The sequence below is a fragment of the Anguilla anguilla genome, chromosome 10, assembly GCF_013347855.1.
Source record: "Anguilla anguilla isolate fAngAng1 chromosome 10, fAngAng1.pri, whole genome shotgun sequence".
In the NCBI taxonomy this organism is placed as follows: Eukaryota; Metazoa; Chordata; class Actinopteri; order Anguilliformes; family Anguillidae; genus Anguilla; species Anguilla anguilla.
Window position 1 is genome coordinate 42,453,699 of NC_049210.1, and position 19,780 is coordinate 42,473,478.

A 19,780-nucleotide genomic window follows, 5' to 3' on the forward strand; every position below is an offset into this window, starting at 1 on the left:
CGAGAGTCAACGGTTTCAGATTCCTCACTTTGAGGGGGAGGAGCCCAACTCCAAAGCTCGCGGAGAACGAGCGACGACAACCGGGGATTCCAACGCCAGGGGTGGGCAAGGGTCCAAATCCGCTTTGGGATTCCGTGCCAACTTCGGCTCTTAATTATTTAACGAGCCTAATCGCTTGGTAACTGAAAATGTATCCATGTTCCTTAAATTCGCGAATGACAGCCGAAGACTGTTCCAAACATGAAAAATCTCACTGCGGTCTAATCTGCAGTTAAATCAGCACGAGAGTATTCAGCTGATTAGCCAGTGTTGCTGGTGACCGTGAAAACCCGCCCTGGCCCACCAGGAATGGGGTTGCCCAGCCCTGCTCTAAACCGAGCAGAGCTCATATTCTGTGTGCGTATTCCCCAAGCCACGGCCATCTTGGGTACAAACCTGCCCCACAGAACAACACAGCATTAGAGATTACAACAGCCCTTCACTGTTGCCTCTGAAATCACCTGAGCAGGACCTCGCTAAGAGCCATCCCAAAAATCAAGCCCTGGCTAAACCCTTTCCGAGCTGCAGCCAATCACGCCGGGTTCAGACCCCAGTCACGATTCCCAGGCCCCGGGACGGGGGAGAGCGGACACTGAACAAAATCTCACAAAAAAAAAAAACACCCTGGACAGCGCAAAGCAAAAAAAAAAAACATCTCAGCAAAGTTCGGCCATTTTGTGTGAAGTGAGGACGTGGAACGAGACTTTCCTGGCGGGTTTGCCCCGCGGCTGTTTGTTTGTTTGTTCGTTCAGCCACCTGAGCAGAGGAAACGGGTTCCAATCCGCAAAGCTCATCCCCTCCGCCCAGGACGGGACGCGCAGAGCCCAGGGAAGGCCAGCTCTGCCTTAACGCACTTAATCCAAATGAGGCCCAGGCACCAGGCTTCCAGATAGATTTTTTAATTGGTCCGAGACTGATCTACGAGGGAGAGGGGTAATTCCAAAATCTAATTTCATTTGCGCGGGCCTGCATCGGCCTAAGTGGCGCTGACCCATGACACAAAAGATCCAGCTGAAAAAGATATAAATAAATAAATAAATAAATAAAAATTCGACATTACTTTCTTTTTCGGGAGGAAATTAAGCTTTTCGTATCCATCCATCTGTTCAGGGGACCAGATGGCTGAGAGGGTCCGGGTGACTGATATGGGGCAGGGTTCAGATCCAGAGACCGCCCTGCCCAATCATTCGTTCGCACGCTTCCACCACCTAGTGGTGAAGAGGTGGTACTGCACATGCACAGGGGGAGCCGTCCAGTCACAGAGTGAGTTAGAGGGTGTGCAAAACTTGGGGTGTCTCTAGAAGCGCTTTAGTCACATCCAAAACGCTATTCCCTTTGCTGGCGTCCATCAAAATGGGGACAACAAGGTGGAATTACCCCCTTGAATCCAAACGACCTTTCAGCACGGCCAGGGACAGGAAATGTGATAACACAGAAAAAACGTGGCGGTTACAGACGGCGGTGGAGCCCGGTGAGAAGCGTTAGCGTGATGGAGGGTGAGTAACGCCGGACGCCACGGTCCATCAGGGAGAGAGCCGGGCGCGGGCTAAACCAAGGCGGGCTCGCTGCTCTGGCGGGTAATCGCGGGAAACTGTCGCTAGCGGCGACGCTCTGTGCGTTTATGCGTCGCCGCTGTTTTGTTTTTTTTTCCCCACCCCCGCTCGCTGTTCACTGGGCGAATCACAGCTGCTCTGTTCTACGGCCACATTCCTCTGTCACTCAACGCAAACGCAGGGCTACAATAAACCCGCGAACAAATACAAGTGATCATTTTGTGTGCAGGAGAGTTAAGGTATTTCCCTCCCACCTCCCGCCCACCACCAACCACCCATCCACCCACCCCCCCTCCCCCCCACCCACCACCTGAAACAGGTCAACTGCACACCATTCTCTGCAACGATTAGTCTTGTTTCTATGGCAATTAGAAACGAGAAGTAAAAAAAGGGCTTAAAAAAACAAAACTCATTTGACAGCGAGAAATAAAGACGTGAGACAAAGAAGTAAGATGTTTATGTCTTCAAAAACAAACACACACACACACACACACACACACACACTTTTCTCGTTAAGAAAATACAACCCTTGTTCCACCATGAAATTGAATACATTTGCACATTTCCTGGACATGATTAAGCCACTGAACTAAAAAAGAAAGGCAATTTACAGCACACACAGGATCACAGGGCCCTTCACTGAGCTCCGTGAGCTAGCACCAGGAGAGCTTTAACCCCGCACTACACATTTGTACCCAATAAATCTGCCTCTGAAGTCCATGTGTGAAGCCCGGTAACAGAGGGAGAGAGGGGGGGAAGGAGAGAGGCGGGGGGGAAGAATGAAAAAACGAGACAGAGAAAGAGGGAGGGAGGGAGAGAGGGAAATAGAGAGGGAGGGAGGGAGGCAGAGAGAGGGAAAGGGAGAGAGGGAGGCTGGGAGAGAGAGAAAGGGAGAGAGGGAAACAGAGAGCAAGGGAGGGAGGGAGGCAGAGAGAGAGAATGGGAGAGAGGGAGAGAAAAGAGGGGTAACCCAGTCACACAGACTCTGCTGGCGATAGGGGCGGAGCTCCCCTGTTTGTAATCACATGACAGGGTCGTCGCCAGAGAGAACAAACGGAGCGGAGAACTCATGCAATGCCAGGGGAAATCAGACCCCCGTCCGAGCGCCAGGCACTTCCTGTGGGAGGGGCTATGTCTGAGCGCCAGACACTTCCTGTAGGAGGGGCTTTGTCATGCTGGCCCAATCCAGACAGGAAGTGAGATTAAAAAGGGTGGAGTTATCTCTAAACTTCTGGTGCCACGCCCCCTCTGTCGCTAGGCTACCTGGTTTCTGCTCTATTACTCTAATGTTACTCTTCTATTCTTCCTTTCTATCCCTTGTTTTTCTCTTTCTTTTGCAAGCTCGAGTGCCTACCAAAAATAAACTTTCAGTGGCAGTAGCATATCGGCCAAAAAACTGGACTGAATGACCAGGAGGTTGCAGGTTCGATTCCCAGCCAGGGCTCTGCAGCTCCTTCTGCAGCACTTAACACTGAATATTACCAGCTAATAACTGCGCACACAAAGGGCTCATATTAATCCATACTCACACACATAATTTAATACAGTATTATGTTTAAAATCCCCCTGGATAAAGGGAAATGTAACGCATTAACCTTTACTTTCAGACAGGCGAGCCGTTCAGAAGGTTTACAGTACAGTTAAGAGACGCTCGTTTGTGATAATTACAGAAATCCCTTCGCTGTTAAGCAAGCGCACGTGCTCTAATACTGCACTGCTAGAGAGAGAGGAGGTGGAGACAGAGCCAGAGAGCATCCAGAATGTCACCCCTCCATCTCTCTTTCTCTCTGTTTCTCTGTTACTCTCTCTCTCCCTCTGTCTCTCTCTCTCTCTCCCTCTCACACACACACACACACACACACACACACACACACACACAAACACACACACACACACACACACGCTTGCCCTTATTTTCCCAGTGAAGGTAGCAGTAGCAGCTGTGAAAGTCTCTGCTCTGTTTTCTTATCGGAGGTGAGCAGCAGGGTCAGTCAGACTGAGACTCTGCACTCAAACCCCCCCTCAAAAGGACAACCTGACCCCCCTCCCCCCCCCCCCCCCCCCCCGAAACCCCCCCATCTACCCCCCCACCCCTCCACTCCAGCATCACCGTCCAGCAAATCTCTTCGGATTAACGCCTGATATTACATCTACCTTCAAATTTCACAGCCCTCTCTCTCTCTCTCCATCCATCCCTTTTTCCCTCTCTCTTCCCCCCTCCTCTCTTTCTCCATCCATCTCTCCCCCTCCCCCTCTCTCCCTCCCTGGCCCCCATGCCCTCACCCTAAGGAAAATCAGTACAGTGCGTATGACAAATATCTCTCCAGGTTTAGAAGAGAAAGAGGGATGGAGAGAGGGATGCAGACCCAAGAGAAAAGACGGGGAAAGGGGGATGGAAACGAGGGCCATCACAGGGCTTGTTCTGACCAATCACGCGCACCCTGACCCAAACACACACAGCACTTTTCTGCACCCATGAGTCCATGGAAACCAAGAGTTGCCCCCCCCAAAAAAAAAAAAAAAAAAAACGCCTCAGAATATCAGAATTTCGTGCACGCGCTCATTGTGTGCGGGCGGAGGCAGAGAGGGCTCTGCTCTCACAGCGCTCTGGGCCTGCGGACACCGTGTCTCCTCTATGCCCGAAACACTGAGGTCACTCAGCTGCACGCCAGCCGGGGAAATTCATTCAAAGTCACGAATTAAAAATTTCCCACAATAACGCGCCACGGGCTTTTCCCAAACAGTCGATCGAATCTCAACTCGCCCTCAGAGCCGAGCGAGCGAGAGCGTAACCGACGGCGACCGAGCGGCATCGCGTATCGATGTACGCCGAAGAGCTGTTCCTCTGTGGAGAGAGCGTGTGTGTAATCCACGCTGGGGGGGCAGGAAAATGGGCGGGGGGGGGTTTCTCTTCCAGAACGTTCTAATTGGAGACAAGCCGGGACGAGATCCCTGTCTGTGATCTCAGCTCTCCTGAGACGGGTGAGGGCCAATCGATCGGCACCGTCTGTAGCCGTTTCCCGGGAAACGGGGTTGGGTGGGGTTGGGCGGGGCGGGGCTGGCCCTGGGGGGGCGGGGCTTACCTTGTCACACCTCATCAGACCCAGGTAGCGCAGGGACTTGCTGCTCTTGGCGATCTGGGTGGCGCCCTGGTCCGTGATCTCCTTACACCAGCCAGCATCCACCGTCTCTATGGTGCTGCTGTACTTCCCAATGGCTATCAGAGCTGAGGAAGAGAGAGAGGGAGGGAGGAAGGGAGAGAGAGAGAGGGAGGGAGAGGGAGGTGGAGGAGGGAGAGAGGAAAAGAATATCATTGTTATCACCTGTTCTCATTTGCATATCAAACTCTGTAGTACAGTGACATACTCAACACTTCACACTGAACACGCTTCTGAGTAAACTTCTGAAAACCTGCTGTGGGAAAGAGAGAGAGAGGAGGAAGGGGAGACTGAAAGCAAGAAAAAGAGAGCGAGAGAGATGGAAGGAAAGAGGGGAGAAAGAGAAAGACAGGAAAAGGAAGAAAGAGAGAGACAGCGGGAGAAAGAGAGATGGTGCGAGAGGCAGCGAGGAGGAGAGAACGACAGGAGGACGGTAAAAAATGAAACAAACATCCATCTGCGTCTCCTCCAGCAGACGGAGGCCAGGGAGAGCGCAGCTGAGTCCACAGATTACGCTCCTTCCTGTGAGGAACATCTGATCGCCACAAACCGCCCAAAAAATAATAAAATAAAATAAAATCAAGAGCCATCAATCACCACGACGCCCCCCCCCCCCCCCCCCCGCTCAGACTGCGCTCCAGACTACCCGTTCACACGAGTCAGCCGGTGAGCAAGTGGTAACCCGGGGGCAACGGAGGGTTACCGCGGCGACCGCCATAGCGGGACGCCCCCTTCCCCGCACGGTGGAATCGGTGCTGAGCTCCCCACACCGGGACCACGACCGCCGTGGCGGGTCGAACCCGAGCAGAAACTGCCGCCATGCGATGGGCTCCACCCCCCCACACCCCCCCACACCCCCGGTCTTACGTTCCTAACCCGGTCACAACACGGATCATAGCCCTGCGGTCCAAGCGGGTGAACGTACGGAAGGACAGGTGGAGCGAAGGGAAGAATGAGAGACAAGGAGGAGGAAGAGGGGGCTGAAGAGAAAAGGAAAGCGGTGAAAAAGAAGAACAGGAGGCAAAGAAAAAAAAACATAAATGGTCAAGGTCAAGATTTCATCTGAACACGCAATCTTCCATCGCGGGAAAGTCGTCTGCACTCGACCCAAACAACACTCCAACGGGGAAAGAGTCCAGCATGGGGGCGTGGGAAGAGCAGACTCAACCCAGTGCCCTCCTGCAGGGGGTACATCACAACCCCATTCAGAGACTTCCAGCGTCCCGTGCAGGTCCCCCAGCACGGGGGATGGAGGGATGGAGGAAATAAGGGAAGATAAGAGAAGGGAGGAAGACGAAGAAGAATCGAGAGAGCGGAAACAGGAAGTATCGGCGCGGCGGGGGGGTCGCGCGGCAGGCGGCCTTGGCGACGGCGGCGGGGGCCGTTTCCAGGCTGCGGGGGATTTTGGGGAAGCACCCCTCTCGCCCCGTGACAGGGCGGCGCTGGAGAGATAAAGCCGTTTGTTTAGTCAGACGGGGGTCTGGGTGCAGATCGCATGCCGCGGTCACCACGGTCCTCATTTAGATAAGAACCACAAACACACGCCGGCAATAACCAGGCCTGACCGCCCGACCGGGAACAAAGGAGCAAACAAACCTTTACTGCGTCCCAGTGAACGCAATCAGCATAGATATGCACTCAGCCCAGACCTGACACACACACACACACACACACACAGCCCAGACCTGACACACACACACACACACAGCCCAGACCTAACACACACACACACACACAGCCCAGACCTAACACACACACACACACACACACACACACACACACAGCCCAGACCTGACACACACACACACACTCACACACACACAACACAACAATGGCCAATCAGGCCACTGCATCCGCCTGCCTCAGCCAATCAGAACTATTGCATCCCGAAACGCAGCCAATCAGAACCATCCCATCCTCAAACAAAGCCAATCAGAAACACAACATCCACAAACACAGCCACTACTGACTCTCAGCCAATCAGAGACACAACAACCCCCATCTCAGCCAACCAGAGCCACCCTTTTCAAGATGGACTACTTGAAGAGTTCACTGAAGGTGAACGAGGGCAAAGGGAGTGGGGGGTGTCGGGGCAGTAGGGGGGTAATAAATGTGTAGTTGGGGGAATATATAAACATATAATGTAAGCATCAACACAGCAGCCAGCGCAGTCAGCGACTGACTGAGGAGTCTGGAACTTTCCGCCTGCTGCACATCTGGCGGCCGTCTCCGCCCCCCTCTCTCGCACCCGCGCTCCGCTGCAGACGCAGCAGACGGCGCGGCCCTCCAGAGCAGCGCGGGACTCACAGAGACGGCGGCGTCCTGCTTCCGGAACGCTCCGTCGGTCAGGCGAACCGCTGAAGCGCTGGGTCAGGTGACCACTCGAGTCTCAACCTGAGAGAGAAGAGGCCGGAACTCTGACTGTCGGCAGTGAGGGAATAACCCAGACAAAACAGACCGTAGCAGCCGAGCCCAGATTAGATAACGCCAGGCCAGCCCGCGCAGCACAGCACCGCCCCATATTTCACACACATCATCTGCAGTAAAACGCAGCAGCCAACAGGTGCTAAATTATTACCTGCAAACACACATTATAATCACATTATTAATCACAGTACAATTACAACACGCATTATAATCCCCATTGTGCCAGAGAATATGAGTAACCGTACTTCCACTCAGAAAAAAAAGGGAAGATAAACAATTCAATTCTTCATAAAACATGGTGGATCTTACAGCATCGAGTTAAAGAAACACACACACGCAGACACACACACACACACACACACACACACACTCAACATCCACTACTCCTCTTCACACCAGTGAATGGTGAGTGGTCATAACAGCAGGAAATGGCCTCTCCAGATGGATAATGATTTCCTGTCCAGATATAAATGAAGCGACACGAAAGAAAAAAGGCATGATGGGAGACGGAAGGGGGCGGGGCTCGGGTTAGGAGGGAAGCACTGATTGACAGGAGACTGAAGCAAGCCGCAATGAGGCGGTTCACCCGCCATCCTCCGGAAAATAGACCACACTGCACATGAGACTCTCCCTGTGTGTGTGTGTGTGTGTGTGTGTGTGCGTGCGTGCGTGCGTGCGTGCGTGCGTGTGTGTACGATCCCGTGTGTAACTGACCTTTCATCGTTACATCTGGAAACATTTCCAGTACGGAACCCCCTTCTGCAAAGCAACATTGCTTCCAACTGGACCGGGCCACAACAGAAAAATGAAAAAATGAACAACTAAATAAGAAATAACACTCCAGAGAGTCTTGCACTTGAGTTATGAAGCAGAATCTTGAAGCTAGTTATGAAGCAGTAAATTTAGAAAAATCATGAACATACACATTAATTTCTTATAACCACACAGCACACACACACACACACACACAATCCACCACAGACACATTCACGCCTGTGTGGATGTCTATTTTAGGAGTAGCTGAGGAGCGGTGTATGTGTACTCCATGACCCCTGCTAACTCTGGGGTCCCTCAGGGGTCTGTATTAGGACCGGTTTTATTCATACACCATCACATCATATTCATATGTTCATAAGCTCCCCGGTGGTCACACAGGTATCAATCTCCATATTGGTGTGACGGAATTGCTCAGGACTACCTGCTAAATGGAATCTGCCCTCCTGGGGTAAGGCCGGGGGGCAATTATGCAGCGCCCTGCGGGGTGGCAGGCAGCAGCCAGAGCTGGGGCAATAGGGCACACCGAAAACCCTGCCGTCCTAACAGCACAGGCCCACCTTAAAGCCCACCCTCACCTGACACGGCTCCTAGGAAAGCAGAACAGGACACTTGGGCGGCGTCCAGCGCACGCCTCCTCCAATAAGAAACGCACAAAAACGCAATATTCGCGGGTCATTCGAGGACATGGCGAATGACCCGCGGGCCCCTGGGCTGTCCCCGTCCCCCCCTCCTCGTGCCTGACTCCGTCTCGATTACTGGCGCTACAAAACGGCTGCCGTGGGACTCCTCACTAGCCCGCGGACGTTAACGTGCACGCCACTCAGACCACTGGCTACCGCTCCGCTCCTCTTCCAGGCTTTGCTCAGCAGTTTCCCCGGGTCCCGACGTGGTCCCGCCGTGGCCCCGCCCCGCTCCTGGGTTCGGGCTCAGCCTTATTGGCTCCATATGTTCCCCCCGCGGACATTTCCACTGGGTTCCGCCGGTCCCCGACGCTCGATTAGAAACACACGATTACGAGAAATCCACGGCGCAGAAAGTGCCGCGCGCTCACAGTGCCGAGAGCACACAGAGCACGTGTTCCGCGTTAGTGCACAGCACGTGTGAAACGCACGATTACAGGCGGCAGTTAACGGCGGTTAATTAATGGTGTTCTTTTAACTCGTTCTGCCTCCTACTGTTGAACAGCATCAAGGCTGCAGTAGCTGGAAGAAGAACCAAGGAAAGAAGAGGAGGATGGTGATGATGATGATGATGATGATGATGATGAAGTATGTCAGGGAGGCACAGGAGGTCAATACTGATGTCACCTTCATAGAAGCCTCCAAAATAACTTTTTGTTTTGTTGTAAATAATGTATTCATATCTTTCTAATCTTTTTCTGTTCTGGCAAGATAGCTACATTTGAAAGACATCTTTAAAAAATAAGCTGAATTTATATATGTAAATAAATCCATGAATAAATGTAATATTTTTTTGTTTTGCATGATTGTTTGTCGTTGTGTATGCAAGTGATCGCTATGTGTTTTTGCAGAGCAGAGAGGGAGAAGGTTTAACTAATAGATTATTATTTTTTTCCCCTTTTCAAATAGGCTAAACCCAAAGACAATTGGATTGTGGGAAATGACTGTTGGCCCCGTGATTTAATGGAGATTCATGCCTCTCTCCGTTCCTGAATTCAAACACTCATAATGCCCTCCGCAGCCACGATATGAAAATCTAAACAAGATTATCCGAAAAAGAAAAAGAAAAAGAAAAAAACGAAAAGCTCACGGTAAAGAGAAGAGGCAGAATTACCGTCGTTCCGTTCGCGCAAGAGCACGGCTGTCGTATCTCATTTTTAACCGGCAAACTATTTTTCTTTTTCTGCCTCATTCTATTTTATTTTTTTTAAAACCATAAGCCACAAATCCTTTCCCATGAAAAGGATCAAAAACAGAAGTGAGCTTTTATTCCCCCCCCGCCCCCCCCCCAATCTGTAAAAGCATCAGCGATACACCTATTATTAGAGCGCCATGACTTACATTAGGTCAGGCATTGGAATATGATTAAGCATATTCTCCACGCACAGGAGACCCCCCTCCTACCCCCCCCCCCGCCCCCCCCTCGCTTGCTCTCCCGCTCCTCCTGCAGCCCCTTTGGCCAAAATGACTTACACATGACTTTGGGTAGCGCGGTTTACACTCACAGTATCAGCAGGAGAAACAAGGCCGAACGGCAGCCTGGCCTTACTGCCCTCTCAGAAGAGACCGGCAGGATTTTCAGACAGATAGAAAGTCCTGAAAGCACCCCCACCAGCCCCCCCAAAAAAAAAAGACATTTACGCCCCCCCCCCCCCCTTTAAGAGCCCGCTCTCGTCTCTACCAGCAGAATAAAAAATAAAACTAAAAATCGATTTGAAAGTCCGATGTAGGGACACATCGCATTCAGGCACACCGTGTAAAACAAGTCCCGACTACATTCAGACATTTCTGCAGCATCCATTTAATGCGACATTCAAATGAGATTTCACCCGCAAGATCGGAAGGACCTTGAACCCCTGTCCAGTGCACATGCGTCTAAACAAACGGAAAAAAGAAAATGACTTGTTTTTTTTTTTTTTACAGACCGATACAAAAATGTGGGTTTTTATTGGTCATTATTGGATTATGCAGAAATGTGAGAGACTGGCTGCCCTGCCTCGGCTCTCTCCGCTCTGAAAGGGAAAGGTTCGCTCTGGCACAAAAAACGCAAATCGAATTACAGCCGTAGAAATAAATTAACAGCGACTCCGCATCTGAATCCGCTGCGAGACGAGCAGGACACAAACCAACTGAGAGGAAGCCAGTCCATGCAGGAAATTAAATAGCTGGGGGGTTCGGGGTGGTGGGGGGGCGGGGGGGAGAGGGGGGTGTTTGGTTCTGCTTCGGTCAGTGTTAAACCAGACTGCTCTGTTCTGCTTTTGGGCACGTATATGAGGACCCTGTCCTAAGATCAGTGTCCTTTACGGGGGTCCTAACCAGGGAGAAGAGAAGACTCACACTCAGGCAATGGACCAATGGTCAGGATGGTGTGCGTCGCACCCTGATGACCTCAGAGGGCTGGGGAGGAAGAGGGAAGGCGTCGCACTCCGATGACCTCACAGCACCCAAGTGCCAAGAGACAAAATGGCTCTGACTGAAACACTCCTGGCATGCGCTGACACGCACTCACACTCACACTCACACTCACACTCACACTCACACTCACACTCACACTCACACTCACACTCACACTCACACACACACACACACACACACACACACACACACACACACACACACGCTGAGGGACAGCCGACACGGCGCCGTTCCCACAGGGAAAGCGCACGCTCATCATCCGCAAGCGCGAGGCCAAGGCCTCAAAGGGAGCCCAGCGTACACAGCACCGGGGAGATAAACAGCCTACCCACAATCCCCCTCTCCGTTTACTCCCGCCGTTACACACAGCCCGCCACAGGAGCGCGCGCGGGCCGAGCGCTAACAACAACAACAACCAGCAACACAACCGCGCTTCTGTGGAAAATGTGAGTCGGGAGGGGAAATTAAAACAACGTTCAAAAGGCCGCGTGATTGGCAGATTTGGCTAATCCCTTTTTGGCGGGGAAGACGTCTTAAATGCAATTAGGAGCTACCATGTGAAGACCAGCACGCGGCCAAACATCACAAAGCTACTCATCTCCTCGTCCAGTGAAAGAAAGAACACGGAATAAGGAGAAAGAAAGCATAACTTTAAAAGCAGAAAAAAGCTTCAGAGTGATCGCAGAAATCCGTCTGTATCGAGCGGTACATCTCCTCGGCGTTTAACGGAAAGCAGCTGCAGTGAGCCCGTTAGCGGGGCTAGCGTCGACGCGTCCGGGGGGGGGGGGACGCAGTTCGGTGCCCCTTTCTCCATACCCGAATAAAACACTTTAATTAAAAGTCAGTTTGTAGTAATTGGGTCCTGTGTACCAGGGCTAATGTGATTACGTGGGGCAGGAGCCGCTGTTCTGTAGTCCCTGCCCAGAGGGGAAGAGCAGAGGCCCATAAATTCAGGACCCCCCCCCCCCCCCCCCCCACCCCCCGTGGGTCGTAAAGAAGGACGGGGTCCTTGACCCGTCGGCTGCAGGAGCCGCAAATAACAGGCACGCTTCAAACAGCGTCCCACAACTCTCCTCCTCCCTCCCCCCCGCTCTCCCTCCATCACCCTCCTCTCTCTCTCTCCCTACATTCCCTCCACTCTATCTCTCTCACAAACCCAGCCTCTCTCACTCCCTTCCTCCGTCTATCTCTCTCCCCCTCCATCTCTCTATCTCTCTCCCTTCCTCTGTCCCTCTATCTCTCTCCCCCTCCCTCTCTCTCTCCCTCCATCACCCTCCTCTCTCTCTCCCTTCCTCCCTCCCTCACTCTATCGCTCTCTCCCATTCCATTTCCTCTCTCTCTCCCTACATTCCCTCCCCTCTATCTCTCTCTCACAAACCCAGCCTCTCTCTCTCTCCCTTCCTCCCTCCCTCTATCTCTCTCTCCCTCCCTCTCTCTATCTCCCTCTTTCACAAATAAAAACACAGCCATGATGACGAACAGCCAAAACGTAATAATAATAAAAACAATTATAATAAAAATCTGTGAGACGGGAAATCGGACATTTTGCGATTGTTGGGGACGGTGCCCGTCCAGATGGAGTACTGGAGCCCTCCCTTCCCACAATGCACCTAGTCATCAGGCCTGCATTCAGACTGTGCACTGACAACTTAACCAGAACCCAGAATGGGGTGGGGGTGGGGAGGGTTCAGGGGGCCATTATCGGGACTGTAACGTGGGGGTCCTGCCCCTGGCCGGGACCCCCTCGCTCTCTGTAAATTGGGGTTCGCCCTTGCGCAGTCCCAGCTCCTTCGTCCCGATTTCAACTCAGAGGTCTCAACCCAAAAAAAAAAAACATTTTATTTCGGCATGTTGACAGAGGACCCCGTTCTCTCAGACGATAAAAACAGCGGCTCCATTCGAGGCACCCCTCAGTCTCTGTGCTCCAACGCGTAGGCACACTGTACATAAATACGTTCTTTTACCTCACTGAAATGACATCACCCTTATTAGACACTAAATTTAAAGCTATGGCACGGCCCGTAAAGGGGGGTGTAACGAGCTGGCCCGTTTCTCTTAGGTAAATAATACAGGCGTATAAACGTGAAATCAAAAGGTAATGATGTCACTCTGGGGCTTGACCACCGGAGCTCTTATTTTGAAACCCGAATCAATGCCAGGATTGTCTCAATCCAGTCCTGGAGGGCCGCAGCGCCTGCAGGTTTAACTCCAGTCATGGAGGGCCACAGGGTCTGCAGGTTTAACTCCAGTCCTGGAGGGCCGCAGTGTCTGCAGGTTTAACTCCAGTACTGGAGGGCCACAGGGTCTGCAGGTTTAATTCCAGTCCTGGAGGGCCACAGTGGCTGTGGGTTTAATTCCAGTCCTGGAGGGTCACAGAGTCCGCTGGGTTTAACTAACTGTATCTATCGGCAGGTTTAAGTATCTGATGAGTCTAAAGAATCTGTGGTCAAGGCCAGAGAAGCTTGTCCTTACTTCCTGAACCTGAGCACTCCCTAACTCCCACAATGCATTGGGGCAGTGTGAGTGGAGGGAGCTGATTGGATAGGAGGGGGGACTGAGAATGTTCCCATGGTGCTGAGACAGCCATGTGGCAGCCGTCATCTCCATGACCCTACCCACCCGCCCAACATCACCCTGCACAAACAGCACCCCTCGGTGGAGGAAAGGAGCAACTGCATCCAGGGGTTTTCTGTGATCTGGGACAATGACACAAAACAAGGCAGGCAGAACATGAAAACTATCACACATGTGCACACACACACGAACACACACACACATGTACATGCGAAACACATGTATGAACACATTATACCACGCATACATATATTCACAAATCGGTGCACAATATCCAGAGAATCGAACACACACACAGTACACACACACCTGTTTAAGTCATTTACAGCGCGCTGGTTTCCCGTAGAGTGACCAGCGCGTGACCTCTGCGTGACCTCTGCTCCAGCACACGCACGCGGGGCAGGGAGAGGAGCAGGAAGTCCAGCGTTCGGAGCGGAGCTGCCCCACAGACGCAGGATGAGAATCGGGGCCGAGGGCCCCATTCAGGAGGCCGACCCGCCCGCTAATGGTCCTTAATTTAACATAAACGTCCCGGCCCAGCGCATCAAAGGGCTCGGGGTCCAGCTGCCCCCCCCCCCCCAACCCCGCTCTTTAAAAGGGCTTGTTCCTGCGGGTAATTCTCCCAGAGGTTAATCCCAAACCTAAACCCCCCCCCCCCGCGCGCCCCCGCCCCCCCCGCCCCCTAGCCCGGCCCAGCCCAGCTCTTTTAGACTGCAGCCCCGGCCGGTTTATCCGACCTTAACACTCGGGCAGCTGAACGCGTGACGGAGCCTGACAGCCATTGATCCGCCCGAAGGCGTCACGCTGCGCCACCCTGCCCGGGGGGGCACAGGGGGACAGGGTGAGGGGGGGCGTCTCAGACTGAGCGCCCCCCCCGCCCCCCCCCCCCCCGCCCACCCGCCTGACCGCCTGTCATTAAACTAATTTCACAAATGACAAGAGACGCCGCCGCTGGAAGGAAAAAAAAAGAAAAAGAAACGGGGGGGGGGGGGGGGGGGGGGGGTGTAAAAAAAGAAAGGACGTTTTTCCCACGAAGAAAAGCTGTCGGGCCTGCGAGAACTTCAGCTCATTTCAGCCCCAGACTCCGATTCTCAGACACCCCCCCCCCCCCCCACCCAACCCCACATGTACCCCCCCAGGGCACATTTGCACAAACAGGAGGGGGTCCACTACCCGCCCCCCCCCCAATGTCCTGGACATTTCCCAACCCAAACACAGACACGCTATATGACGATAAATGACGATGACCATGATTATTATTATTATTATTAGTTTGTAGTAGTGTTATTTTTAGAATTATTGTTACTATAAATAACTGCAGACTGCTCAAGGTGTGGGTAGAACAGCACAAAGCTCATGCTTCACTTTTATGCCAATTTTAACTGAGAACTGTTACACCTGAGGAAAAGAAAGAAGAAAAAGAAGGTCCAGCAGCATTGCTTTTTACACATAACAGCGCTGAGAGGATCCAATAGCATTGCTTTTTACTCAGAACGTTGCTGAGAGGATCCAATAGCATTGCTTTTTACTCAGAACGTTGCCGAGAGGGTCCAATAGCATTGCTTTTTACTCAGAACGTTGCCGAGAGGGTCCAATAGCATTGATGTTTACTCAGAAAAGTGCTGAGGGGATCCAATAGCATTGCTTTATACTCGAAACAGCCCTGAGTAAATCTACAGCAGAAGTCCTGTTGGCTGAAACGTTGTGGGAACGTTACAGTGTGAGATGTCGAAACACTGTTGGAACGTAAAGTGTGCAAGTTCCTAGGAGAGAGGTTCCGAGCCTGGATATAACTGCCCTGTAGGACGGTGCAGACCGTTCACCCACTCCCCCCCCTCCCCCCGCCCCCTCCCCCCAAAAAAAAAGTTCATGACATTTTTTCACCTCCAAAATTGTCTTTGCGTTCCTGCGTTCTCAGGAGGGTTAGACCTCAGGAACCCCAGGACCACCTGACGAGTGACGCCTGCGATGATTTCATCTCGCGATCCGTCATACTTCCTGACGCCCGCTGACCTTATTAAGCGACGCAGACTGACGGCGGGTTTTGGGAAAGCCTGTTTCCAGGCACGGGCACGTGCGTCTCCGTGATTTATGGGTTAAAAGGAGAGTGCGTGTGAGTGTGTGCCTCCTGTAATTACCCTGATATTCCACACACACACACACGGGGCTCGTGGGTAAATGAGTCCGTTAGTCCCGGAGAGCCACGCGGCCTACAAAGGAATCTTTTCACACCGCGGGGGAAACGATGATGATAACCAAAAAATTCATCTCCGTTAACGTAATTAGGAATAAAAGAGTTTGTAATTAAAAAGGTAATCACGAAGTACAAATTTTTCATTTTACGTCTTGACCGTTAATAATGAGTTCGTTTCGCGCTGGACGACGGCCAATGTTATTGTACGGGACCCCCGCTCCCCCCCCCTGCTCCCCCCCACCCCCCCCACCTGCTGACGTCCTCTGCTTCGGCGCATTAATCAACATGTCCGGCATTTTTCCGCGTAAGCGGTTCCTCCGGAGATCGCAAACGGCCACGTTCACATGAAGGCCTCACACTCTGTCTCGCCGCGTCCAGCTTGGACCGAGCCGTCGCTCAAAACAACTGAGGAACAGCCCAGACATCGCCCGACTGTCATCGCACCGGGTCTGCTCCACATGTGTGTTTAATAAGCGCAGTGGAACGCCACCGCTCTCAGTCGACCGTATCGCTTAGGGAAAAAAAAACCGTAAGAATGAGCTCCTGTCAGCAGCAGGCCGGTCGAACCCGCGCTCGTTCACTGAACGCGTTGGAACGGCCGCCTGGAAAACGTTCCTTTTCTCTTCCAGTCGCACAGCACGTCAATCCAAAGGCGAACAGAGAGAACGCACCGCAGAGCTGTTCTCTCCTTTTCCACGGGTCTGGAGGAGCTAAAACCCTGCAGGAAATATTCACGACGGGGACTGAAACGCCTCCTGGAGCGCGTTTGTGTTTGCTTTCCCAGAAAGCCAGAACCGTTAAGATTTTTGCAAAAAAAGTAGGAGAGCGTGTGGCCAAGAAGTGCGGCCATTGCGCCAAACCGTTCACTGTTTGGTCTGAGCCTCTCCGCTTCACTGTGGCCTTTAATCTTTCATTTTTCTGTAAATCCCACTTCAGTTCTTTTCTTCTTCTTTTTTTTTCCTGGCACCGTTTGAGCTAAAACTCACAGAAATATTTTGGGACGGCTTTTCGGTACGAGGCGCCGACTCCAATCGAACCTCGTCCCGCGGCCGGGTACCCATCGCACCTCGCGCAGTTGTCGTCGGTCCGCCATTTTGTCTGATTTTTTGTTGTCCATTTCAAAAACCTGCACACTCTCTGATGTAGCCGGCGCTAACTGTTCTTCCGATGGCGGTATTGAAACATGGCGCTTTGTTGTCGTCTGCTTGGCGATTCTCGCGAATACTGCGTCTGACCGATCAGCAACCGGGCCCCGGGAACCAAAATCGGCCCTGGTTCCTCCGGTGGAAAACAGGCTTTGGTTCCTAAATTCCACAAGTTAGCATAGCGCAGTACTCCTGAGTTAGCATAGTGCTATGACTCAAACACACTGCACAGAGCTCTGACTCCAACAACATCCAGAGCCAAAAGGAATAAAAGATAATTACTACACTCCAACACTTAAAGATAAATCACAGTGCGGTTCTTTAAAAAGTCTGTTCGCTAAGTGCGCCTTCTGAGCGGTCATTAAAGCAGAGATTGATTATGATTTGCCGCCTGACGTTTTTTTACGACGGGTGCGGAAATCAAAGAGCGCTCTCAGACGTGCTCCGATGGCGGAGGGGCCTTGCTTTGGTGTTTATGCCCACGTACGCCTGCCAAAAACACAGGCGCACGCAGAAATAAGCAGAAACAAGGCGAGTTTGGGGGAGAGCGGGAAAGAGAAATGACTGGGACCGTCCCGTCCTGGGCAGCCCACCCAGATGGAACATAAACAGGGCGATTCGGTTTCTGGAGAAGAGTGTGAGAATCGGGGGTTCCTGGCAGGAGAGGGGTCCCCGCAGGTCAGGGGGGAGAGCCGAACTCTGTGACCCCCCCCCAAGGCTGCTTCACTCACCCCTCTGCCTTATCGAACCCCGCAATCTCAAATTCACCCCACAAAACAAACAAGAGAATTTGTAGCAATCTGTGAACCGCCCCCCCCCCATCCCCACCCCAAAATACCCTCCTCCCTGACCCAGAGAGAACTCAAACAGGTAAATGTCCAAAGTGCAAGATCACGCTCCCTGCCCCTCCCTCTCTCTGTCTTTCTCCTTCTTTCTCTGTCTCTATCCCTTTCTCCCTTTCTCTCAAATAAACTGTGAAAGACAAAACTTTCAAATAAGCTTTTTGACACATTCTAATTTCAAAGTAATTTTGAAACCAAGCAAACTCAAATGTTTAGGCCCAGAACTACACAGATTTTGAATACTGAACTTCACAAGTCTAAAAATAGATTTACATTTTTACGAAAAAATCATACTATGCTGTAAAAGGACAACTTTTTAAAAAATCAAGTAGGGTTCATTAATTACACTAAAGGTAATTATGCAGGCAATAGGAACTGAAGTGTTTTGAAATTTTATAGTGGGAGGGTTGCTAAGTGACTGAATATCCAAAGAGAAGAGGGTATTGACAAGAGAAAGATAAAAAACAAGGGACAGAGGAAAACAGTGTGAACATAACTGGGTTTGCACATGCTAATATACCAGCACAAACAGGTTTACTCTGTTGACTGTTTACTGGATGTAATTTTTCTATTTACAAGTTCCTCAAAACAGTTGAGAGGCTGCTTACACACACACACACACATTTGTCTCGCTATAAAAACTCCTCCCTCATGCTCTCCTCAAACTCACTTTCCGGATACCACTCTTAACACTCAACATAACCTGTTAACATCACATACCTGAGTACTAACACAAACCTAACCCTCCTCAACAGAACCACAGGATGGGGGGGGGGGACTTGAACCTATGACCATCTGGGGGGGGGGGGGGGGGGGGGGGACTTGAACCTATGACCATCTGGCCACAAACCCAGTGTCATACAGCACTTTTCCCCCGCCCCCATTGTTTCTAAGTTCAGCAGCTCATTTCACCCCTCACCCCAGATCTACACCCCCGACTGCCTCACCCCTTGGTTTCCGCGGTCGATTTTGGGGGGGGGGGGTGGGGGTGAGACCCACCCAACCGCCACTCAGATCAGTGACCCCGCTGGCCCCGGGGTTTGGGGGCCCCCCGTGACCTCTCCGCTACAGGTCACGGCCTGCCGCCGTCGGGACACCCCCGTTCTGTGGGGCGATGGGGCCGCTATGGTCCGATACCCCTTAAAATAAACCTTTTTAAAAAAAAGAACAAAAACAAAAAAAACTCCCATGCACATGACACAGGAGCCATCACTATTCATGCAATAGGGGAGGTGTGCCAACACCCGCATCCGTGTGGCTTTGAAAAACTTTCAGAACTCTACTGGGAGGTAGAAAGAGGGAGGGAGAGAGAGGGAGAGAGGGAGGGAGAGAGAGGGAGAGACAGGCGAAGCAGAGAGAGAGGGAGATGGATGGAGATATAGAGTGAAAGGGAGTTGGCCTAACACACACACACACACACACACAGAAGGAGAGAGGTATAAATGTTATATAAATGTCCGCTGTCTGTAGGAAACACTCACAGGTTCACTGAGTTCGCAGCTTTGCCGAAGAGGCTTAGCCCCGCCTCCCAGCGAGCCAGAGCAGAGTCACCCACCCGCCAATCACTCAGCCCGGCCCCGCCCAACCAACCAACCGCGTGGCATTACCAAGGCTGACACGAACTCACAGGGAACTCAGGACAGCGCATAACCGCTTACCAACGCCGAGCAGCCCTCAGGAGCGCCGTGACCACGGGAGGCGGCGTGTAACCGTTGGAGACGCCGCGTTACGGTTGCTAACGCGATGTAACCCTTAGAGACACCATGCGGCCATTAGAGACCACGTACCACTTTTTTTTTTTTTTTTTCTTTCTTCTCCTCCTCCTTCATTTTCTCGATATTCATAGGGCCGTCGGGGAGAATAATTTCACACTCGTTTAAACGCGACCGATTACAGCGGCAGCGCGGGGTGAACCAGGAGTGAGAGGACAGAGGAAATGTGGGCGGGGGGGGGGCGGGGGGGGGTTGCTTTGTACT

The 19,780-nt window shown here is 52.1% G+C and overlaps 1 protein-coding gene across 2 annotated transcripts in view; it reads right to left on the reverse strand.

Moving 5' to 3' along the window:
- The window catches only part of fbxl17 (F-box and leucine-rich repeat protein 17), a 215,967-nt gene that overhangs the window by 8,560 nt on the left and 187,627 nt on the right, over positions 1-19,780 (reverse strand). For both annotated transcript variants that reach the window (XM_035435910.1, XM_035435911.1), the window contains exon 9: positions 4,676-4,818. In XM_035435910.1, coding sequence (XP_035291801.1) covers positions 4,676-4,818 — 143 coding nt within the window. The remainder of the gene's footprint in view (positions 1-4,675; positions 4,819-19,780) is intronic.